This window comes from Vespa crabro, chromosome 22, assembly GCF_910589235.1.
Source record: "Vespa crabro chromosome 22, iyVesCrab1.2, whole genome shotgun sequence".
In the NCBI taxonomy this organism is placed as follows: Eukaryota; Metazoa; Arthropoda; class Insecta; order Hymenoptera; family Vespidae; genus Vespa; species Vespa crabro.
Genome location: NC_060976.1, coordinates 1,970,408 through 1,978,672, shown reverse-complemented (window position 1 = coordinate 1,978,672; position 8,265 = coordinate 1,970,408). Strand labels below are relative to the sequence as shown.

Here is an 8,265-nt window from a genome sequence, read left to right as displayed (position 1 = left end):
ACCTATAGGTTACATTGAATCACCGTTTTTAACGTATTGTAACGTTAGGTTCATATAAAATGGCGACATGTATATTGCGAAGTATCTTTTAAACATCTCGTATTAAGTTTTCCATATTATTTTTTAGTCATTTTTTTGAATTTTACCTACAAAAAACTTCAGAATGGAAAAAAATATTGAAAAAACTTTAGACGAAGTGTAAGTTTTCAAATATATTATTTCATTTGTATAAATTGTGTGTGTGTGTGATTTTGCGCGGGTGTTTTATTTTGATATCTAACAAAAAAAAAAACAATAATAAACTATTATGTTAGTTTATTGAATTAAATTATTAAACTTGTCTTATTTTAAATATTCATTCATTATTTCTTAGAAAAAACAATGAAGCTATAATCGGTTGCATCCTGGTTGATCGTGCAGGATTATGTTTAGGAGGTACGTTGTTAAATAAATTATCCTTTTATAGTATATTATTTTTTATGTATATATTATATAATAACAAATTTCTTTCTACATAAATATTCTTTAGTCAAAGGTAATGCTTCAAGCGATAGTGCAGGTATTATAGCAGCCATTGCAGATCAAGTTGCAAAATTAGAACTTGATTCAACTTGTCCAATTATAACAATCCAAAATGATAACAGGTAATGCAAATAATACTTTGGTTATGTGTGTGTGTGTATATGTATATATACAAGTAACATGCACATTTTTCAAATGGATATTAAATTGAAAATATATACTTTTAATTTCTTATAGGAAATGTCTTATTCAACGACAAGGACCAATAGTTGGTGCAATTTATAAACATATTGCAAATTAATATTATTATCTTTGCCCTTATTTTTAATTTACAGTAAGATATGTTATAAAGTATGATGTATTTTGTTACTTATTCTTATACATAGAAAGGAAGATAATTATAATATAGCTATTATGTTATAACCAGTAATATTATCTCATAAGATTATCTCTTTTCGAAGTATAGAAATTATTATTATGATTTTGTAAGATTATAGAATTGCATTATGAATCTAATATTCGAAGGATCCAAATACTAATAAAATATTTACACTTTAGGAATTTAAGGTCAATCATTCTTTTTATATTTGTTTTTCCTTTCGTACCACTTGTTACCACCAAGTTTAATTAGTTCATAATTTTCATATATCCATGCAATAAGAACCATTATAAGTGCTACGAATCCAATTAACAAATGCAGCATTTTTTCATCTGGGAAGAAATAGACCTAAAAATACACAGACAAATGCATTATTAACTTAATTATAATATTTTTGGATATATGTATATATATATGAATGTAAAAAATAAAATTTCTTTACATGCGATAAATTCGTGATAATTGTAGCTAGTAATAATGTAATAAAGAACATTCGTTTTGGTACTAGTCCAAGTAAAGGATTGTGAATTGCGCCAGAATGACGTTTATTAATGAATATCATTGAATGCGCAATCCTCAGACTCATATTAAAACAATTTCCAAGAATAAAACCAACTGGCCCGAACCATATAACAAATAAATAAGATGCACCCAGAAATGCTATTGATTCATAGATCATTATCAAATTGTTCTTATTTATAGTTGCACTGTCAGCTGTTGCATTTGTATAACATTCAGTCACACCATTAATACCCAATAATAATATAGCCAAACAGTGTGTTCTCAATAAAAGAACTGGTAAATTTGATGTCAATTTTGCTCCACCATATAACCAAAGTAATGTACTCGAATAAGATTGTCCAAATACTAAAATTATAAAGCCGATAGCTGTAACAGCTGAGCACATATGCGTGAGTACACTTATACTTTCTTGAATCTTTATCTGCAAATTGTAATTTATTTTTAATTCATATTTCTTTCAAGTTTTTACAAAAGTTTCTTTTACGAATTTATATACTTACTGGATTTTGTTCCAATAAAGGTTTATCCCTTTTAACCATTTGTGTAAAATAAAAATATCCACTGTCTTCGATTGGACGAAAAATAAATCTTGCAGCCAAAGAACCCAAGTTATTGACAACCTCGTACGTTCCCTTACATATTATAAAATAATAATTATGCAATGTCATAATAAAATGTGATATAAATAAGGAATATTTGTTAATTAAGTACCTGTTCAGTAAACGAGAGTACTGGTATAACGGTCATGATTAACCTTTCACCTTCTGTTAAAATTTGTTTTAAAATACCTTGTCTAAAGAAACTCCATGTTAATATAGTCAATTTTTTATCTAAATATGAGTCCTGAAAAGTTCTTATTTTGATTATAAAGAGGTAAAAGGAAGACCTTAAAAGAAATACATACACTATTTTCTAATTGACCAGGCAAAAAATCCTTTATTGTTCGAAATGGAAATTCTGTTGAAATATATTCATCATTCATATCCTTCAAGGACATTCTTCTTTTTTGTTTGAACTTAGTTATACTATTAATGTAATAATGAAAATATGCATAATAACTAGTTGTATAAAATATTGCTGCAACTAATTGTGCTATGCCAAAAGCAAATAACGCATTTTCTGGATAATAAAGTATTAATGGTACAAACGTTGAAGTACGGATAGTAATCATGATTGTATCTAGCATAACCTGGAAACAAAATTATATTATGTATTTATCACTTAAAAATAATTGAAATATAAAAGTATAAAGGTAAATTTGTTTACTTTAAGTTTAACAAAAAGGAATGCATTGGCAACTAATTGTACAATTAAAGATGATAATTCTATGATGCAAGATAATGCCACTGCCCATACTGCAAATGTATAGTAAGGAGGTAAACTTTCAGAAGTTGATAAAAAAAAGAGCCAAATATATCCAAACAGTGAAGACATTACAATGCAAATTGGTACTCTGAAAAATATAATTAATGCTGTAAATATATAATATGATTTCATTAGTAGTCATAAGTAAACAATATAATTAATGAAATAATTTCTATAAGTAAGTGCACTAACGTTATCCAAAGTAAATTTACAACTTGAGCCCAGTTATGTTCGGATGTATTAGTTAAGCATGCCTTCATAAATGGTTCACGAGATAAAAATAATATCATGGATTCTAAAAGTAGTAATCTTACATTGATTACACCCAAAACTGCTTGTCCAACATGACGTACCACAAAAGCATTTAGAACAAATGTAACACAGCGACATATTATCTGTAAGAATTTTTATGGTACATATAAAAGAACATAGTGATATAATAAATTTTTTTTTATGGATAATGTAATAAAAGGATAAAACTTGACAAATTCACAAGACCTTTTTTTAAAGAAAAATATATTGATATATAATACCTGAAATACGATGTTAAATGAAGCATTTTCTAAGCTGCTTTTTAAGATTGATTGCGACATATTTATATCTAATTAAAAACATTCAACATTTCGAGATTCCCGCCATAAACATTGATGTTGACAATATATTACGTAGAATTTGTAGAATATCTAAAACATAAGGTGAAATCGTATTTCCATAATAATTCTTTGGGCATACTTTCTTTGACATAAGAAATAGATAAATATTACTGACATGATAACCAAACATCAACGATTACACTTGAATCTAATATATTTCATGACGCAATTCTCAAATTTCCCTATGTCCCATTTTAATCTAGTAATTTTGCATCTAACATACACAAGCTGGTAAAAATATTATAATAAAGACAATGGATTTTCATAATCTATTGTAGATTAATAGATAAATTTCTCTCCGGTGCAATCTGCCTACTGAGACTTTGAGGTTAGTTTCCAGAAAGCCGATTGTCAGTAGCAGACGACAATCGATTGATTCAGCAGTTACTGCAATAGAGTAGTGTACCACACGTGACTTAATTGTTTATAAATTTTTTTCATTCTTTGTATAACAGAAAAAAGATATAAAAAAATTGGTGAGTTTAATATTAGATAACAATCATTTTTATAAAATTAATATCAAGTATTTATTTCTGCGCATAAATATATACATTTCATTATGAAATAGAGCATTCAAGAAAGAAGTTCTCGACCGAAAGAAAATAACTTTACTACTATTCAATTTCTTACTGCAATGCAATCATGTTAATGCATTTACAGTTTTTAATTCTAATTCTGATAAATTTTTTAAAACTTCGATACAGTGACTCTTTAAGATAGTGTAATAGAATCTGAATTTGGATATATTCAAATACACCCATAATAAAGTATTTAACTTAGTGGAATGTTTACTGAAGAAGCAAAATCGAGTGACATTACAAATGCAAAACATTTCTTTTCCACGTCTATCATCGTAAGTATTCCAATTACGAAGTGTTATATATTTTAAATTAACCCTTAAATCTTATTGTTATAAAACGTTGAAAATATAATACGCAAGATAAAACGTATATTTTTATTTTGTTATTATATGTATATATACATATATATATATATATATATATGTATTATATTACATTATATATAAATAATTTACAAAATTCCTTTCACAGAAAAAATATACAAATAGAAAGAACTATAAATTAATATATATATATATATATATATATATATATATATATATATATATATATATATATAGTTTTTTTTTCTTATTTTGAAATATGTATTTGCTAATTATCATATTTTAATAATTTATTATTACTAGTCAGGTGCTGCTGCAGGAATTATTTGTGACATAATATTTTTCCCATTGGATACTCTCAAAACACGTTTACAAAGTCAACATGGATTCTTAAAATCGGGTGGTTACAAACAATTGTATCATGGTATAGGACCTGTAATGATGGGCTCTGCTCCATCAGGTAGATCTTATATACAAATGAAAAATAGAATACAAAAAATATGATTGCCATTACATATAACAATTTTTTGTTACCAGCTGCTTTATTCTTTATCACTTATGAGGGATTAAAAGAATTCCTACAACCACAAATATTACCTCAATATCATGCATTTATACATATGGGTGCTGCATCATTAGGTGAAATGGTAACAGAATTATTTTTAAATTTTTCACACAAATATAGCATCGAACATATAAAAATTCAATATATAAGAAGTTTATTTATCAATATAAATAAATAAAATATAAAAATATAAATATCAAGATAGACTCATAAACAAATGTTTGTTTATAATATTGCCTTAATTATGATATGCATATAAAATTGCATCTTCTTGATAATCTATTATAAGAAGTAAAAGATCTAAATTTATTTCTAATATCATTCCATTAAGTGTCATAAATATATCCAAATAAAAAATTGTATATTATTATATTGCAGGTTGCTTGTTTAATACGAGTACCAGTGGAGGTACTTAAACAAAGAAGACAAGCGCTTTTAGCTGATGTGGCTCGTTTAAAATTACGAACATTATTTCGTGGATATGGCAGCACTGTTCTTCGTGACATGCCATTTGGATGCATTCAAATGCCATTATGGGAATACTTTAAAGTTTGTTGGAAACAGCATGTACACCATGAATGTACACCATTAGAAGGAGCTTATTGTGGTGCAGCATCTGGTGAGATTAATTTTTGCAATATTTGATAATGCCATTATTTCAACAAAATATATTATTAAAAATGTATAAATCTAAAAATTATTTCACAGTGGCAGTCTCTGCAGCTATTACAACTCCATTGGATGTTGCAAAAACTAGAATAATGTTGTCTTCGACTACAGCGGATAAAAAAGAAGTTAAAATATCCACGATGTTAAAGGAAGTTTATCGAGAGAATGGACCTAAAGGGTATGGACAAATTGCATCTTTCTATTATTTGAAGTCTTAGGTATTGTCATGCGTCTCCTTTTAACTTTAATGTTTTGTCATAGTTTAAATCATTGAAAAATATCTTTTAGATTATTCGCAGGCTTTCTTCCAAGGGTGGGTGGCTTTACTATTAGTGGTTTTGTATTTTTTGGTATCTATGAACAATCCAGAGAGATTTGTGCTTCAATTTTCCCATATACATCAAACCAAAAAAATAAAACATAGTAAAAGTAATAACAAAAAGCAAAAATATTTTTTGCTCACTATTTGAAGTTACAAATTTTCACATTTTCTCAAATTTTTTCTCACGTCTATTCATTAAAAAATAATGAGTAAACTTTGCACCTTATATATAACAATACTTTTGTTTATAATAAACAACCGTATTGATTTTCTTAAAGGTGATAAACCATAATTAAATTATCTGAAAGTCTTCACAGTTTCTGCTTAAATATGGCACCATTATAGTAGTGAATAATTAACTTATATATTTAAAAATTTCAAAATAAAATTTTCTTTCTGAAATTTATAGAAACATAAAATTTATAAAATATAATTAATGCTTAAATAAGACAACAAATGAAATGTATATTAATTTGTAATATATAAATGCAAGTAATTATATTCATAATTACTGTTAAGATGCACACATGCATCTTGTCAGAAAAATATTACAATTATAGAGAATATTTTAGCAATCATTGATCTAATCTTTACGTTAGAATAATATTTAAGAAGGCACAAGACTTTTTCTAATACTAATTACTTGTTTAATGATTGTATCATATAAGAATAATTTATTGTATGTTAAAACTTTGCTTTCAAATATTAATATATAGTATTAATATACATTAAATTACCTCTTTTGAATATTATATGAAGAACGAAAGTATTAAAAATTTTAATATTGTTTTTGTTTTTATGGCCTAACAACAATGCGATGTTTTGGGCGTATTTATTAAAGCAATTGTTTCTTCTACTTTTTGTAAATTCTCTGGCACAGATAAGAAATCATTAGCAATTTCTGTAAATAATTCCACTGCAAGAAATAAATAATTTAAGTTTATCTTCAAAAAAAGCAGTGTGATCAAATATATGATCTTACCAATATTCTCTCCAGTTTTACTTGATGTTAAAAAAAATTTAGCTTGAATACCATTTGCATAGTTTTTTACAATATCTATATCTGGTACTGCTATCATATCAGTGTTTGATAAAATATCTTTTTTTGTACCACAGAGATAAATTTTACATTCTTCTTCTACATCTCTCAATTCTCTTACCCAAAACTTCGCTTTTTGAAATGTATTAAATTTTGTAACATCATAACATATTATTGCAGCTTTAGCACCACGATAATATATTCTTGTCATTGCATCATATCTGAAATAAATAATATAAGTTTAATGTTATTTAAGTGAAAATAATCTTTAACAAAATTAATATGTAAGAATTATTGAAATTAAGATAATATACCTTTCGTTACCTGCAGTGTCCCATATTCCCATTACAATATTATGTCCATTAATTTCTATTTGTTTTGCAGCAAATGCAGCTCCTATTGTCTACAAATAATGACTGATTCAATGTTTTATTTAATATATAACTGTTACAATATATATAATAAAAACATCCCAAATACACTTATGAATTTTAACTTTTACACTATCATAAATTTACTTTTATAAATCATTTAATTACGTTTTGATAGGATAAATTCTCATTAAATCTTTCATTTACAAAACGCTCTGAAAGGCTTGTTTTTCCAACAGCTGCATTTCCTAGTAACACAACTTTTAAATCTACACGATTCATATTTGATTATACTTCCCACAAATGATTATGGAAAGATTATATCTTTATATCTTCATCTATGCAATTATATATATATATATGTATATATATATATATATGTCTGTTAATATCTTATATTAAAATAATAAACTAAGGATGATCTGAAAATATTAAATATAACTCAAAAGTTTTTGAAAACTTTCTTTTAAGAAATGACTTGAAAAAATTAGAACCTACTTACTATAGATAAAGAATTATAATCGATAATCAGATAATAATGATATCGAACACTTGTTTAAAAATGAAAATTTTGATAAGGCCTAAAATAGATAAATAACAACAATAAAAGTCTTTAATCGAAACCTTTTTATAAACGTTATGTACAGTCAACTCTAAATTGCGCTTTTTCGCTTATCTCAATCATTAATTAATTATTATCCACTTTATTTTTCTCCTTTCTTAATAAATAACAAAATAATTATTTTTTCATATACGTGAAAAGACTAATTCTTTTCGTTAACAACAAATTTTAATTGATATTTTAGTTACGATTAAGTAAAAATAGAACAAAAAAGCACAATTTGTTTCGATAAGATGATAGCGCCACTACACTTCGTATAAAAGTCATGGACTAAGTAGGATATAGATTTAACAAGCAAGGGAAGTTTTATTTGTTCACAGCAAAATTTTGAA

At 25.8% G+C, this 8,265-nt stretch overlaps 4 protein-coding genes across 11 annotated transcripts; 2 read left to right on the top strand and 2 right to left on the bottom strand.

The window, feature by feature from the left end:
* Positions 1-62: 62 nt before the first annotated feature.
* On the top strand, positions 63-1,083 carry LOC124431825. The gene is made up of 4 exons (XM_046980152.1): positions 63-198; positions 374-435; positions 530-644; positions 760-1,083. The coding sequence occupies exons 1-4, from the start codon at positions 164-166 to the stop codon at positions 821-823; spliced, it is 276 nt and encodes a 91-aa protein (XP_046836108.1). The 5' UTR covers positions 63-163; the 3' UTR covers positions 824-1,083.
* A 6-nt stretch (positions 1,084-1,089) lies between these two features.
* Positions 1,090-3,694, bottom strand: LOC124431822 (protein RFT1 homolog). 3 transcript variants are annotated; one of them, XM_046980141.1, is made up of 9 exons: positions 3,557-3,694; positions 3,322-3,471; positions 2,981-3,183; positions 2,690-2,876; positions 2,328-2,612; positions 2,135-2,266; positions 1,924-2,055; positions 1,344-1,844; positions 1,090-1,249 (listed from the first exon to the last, which is right to left on the bottom strand). In XM_046980141.1, the coding sequence occupies exons 2-9, from the start codon at positions 3,379-3,381 to the stop codon at positions 1,091-1,093; spliced, it is 1,659 nt and encodes a 552-aa protein (XP_046836097.1). In that variant the 5' UTR covers positions 3,382-3,471; positions 3,557-3,694; the 3' UTR covers position 1,090. The 3 variants fall into 3 exon arrangements, with proteins under 3 accessions (XP_046836097.1, XP_046836098.1, XP_046836099.1); XM_046980142.1 differs by lacking the exon at positions 3,557-3,694 and having other exon boundaries at positions 3,103-3,183; positions 3,322-3,382; XM_046980143.1 differs by lacking the exons at positions 3,322-3,471; positions 3,557-3,694 and having other exon boundaries at positions 2,690-2,895; positions 2,981-3,121.
* An 83-nt stretch (positions 3,695-3,777) lies between these two features.
* On the top strand, positions 3,778-6,009 carry LOC124431823 (S-adenosylmethionine mitochondrial carrier protein-like). 2 transcript variants are annotated; one of them, XM_046980145.1, is made up of 7 exons: positions 3,778-3,917; positions 4,146-4,294; positions 4,649-4,805; positions 4,883-4,992; positions 5,289-5,529; positions 5,619-5,757; positions 5,868-6,009. In XM_046980145.1, exons 2-7 carry the CDS (start codon positions 4,226-4,228, stop codon positions 6,001-6,003), a joined length of 852 nt encoding a protein of 283 aa, XP_046836101.1. In that variant the 5' UTR covers positions 3,778-3,917; positions 4,146-4,225; the 3' UTR covers positions 6,004-6,009. The 2 variants fall into 2 exon arrangements, with proteins under 2 accessions (XP_046836101.1, XP_046836102.1); XM_046980146.1 differs by lacking the exon at positions 3,778-3,917 and having other exon boundaries at positions 4,153-4,294; positions 5,619-5,797; positions 5,868-6,003.
* A 666-nt stretch (positions 6,010-6,675) lies between these two features.
* On the bottom strand, positions 6,676-8,177 carry LOC124431824 (ras-related protein Rab-24-like). 5 transcript variants are annotated; one of them, XM_046980148.1, is made up of 4 exons: positions 7,480-7,754; positions 7,255-7,343; positions 6,884-7,161; positions 6,676-6,817 (listed from the first exon to the last, which is right to left on the bottom strand). In XM_046980148.1, exons 1-4 carry the CDS (start codon positions 7,591-7,593, stop codon positions 6,705-6,707), a joined length of 594 nt encoding a protein of 197 aa, XP_046836104.1. In that variant the 5' UTR covers positions 7,594-7,754; the 3' UTR covers positions 6,676-6,704. The 5 variants fall into 5 exon arrangements, with proteins under 5 accessions (XP_046836104.1, XP_046836105.1, XP_046836106.1 ...); XM_046980149.1 differs by lacking the exon at positions 7,480-7,754 and adding an exon at positions 7,814-8,177 and having other exon boundaries at positions 6,689-7,161; XM_046980150.1 differs by lacking the exon at positions 7,480-7,754 and adding an exon at positions 7,936-8,177 and having other exon boundaries at positions 6,689-7,161.
* Between the last annotated feature and the right edge of the window lie 88 nt (positions 8,178-8,265).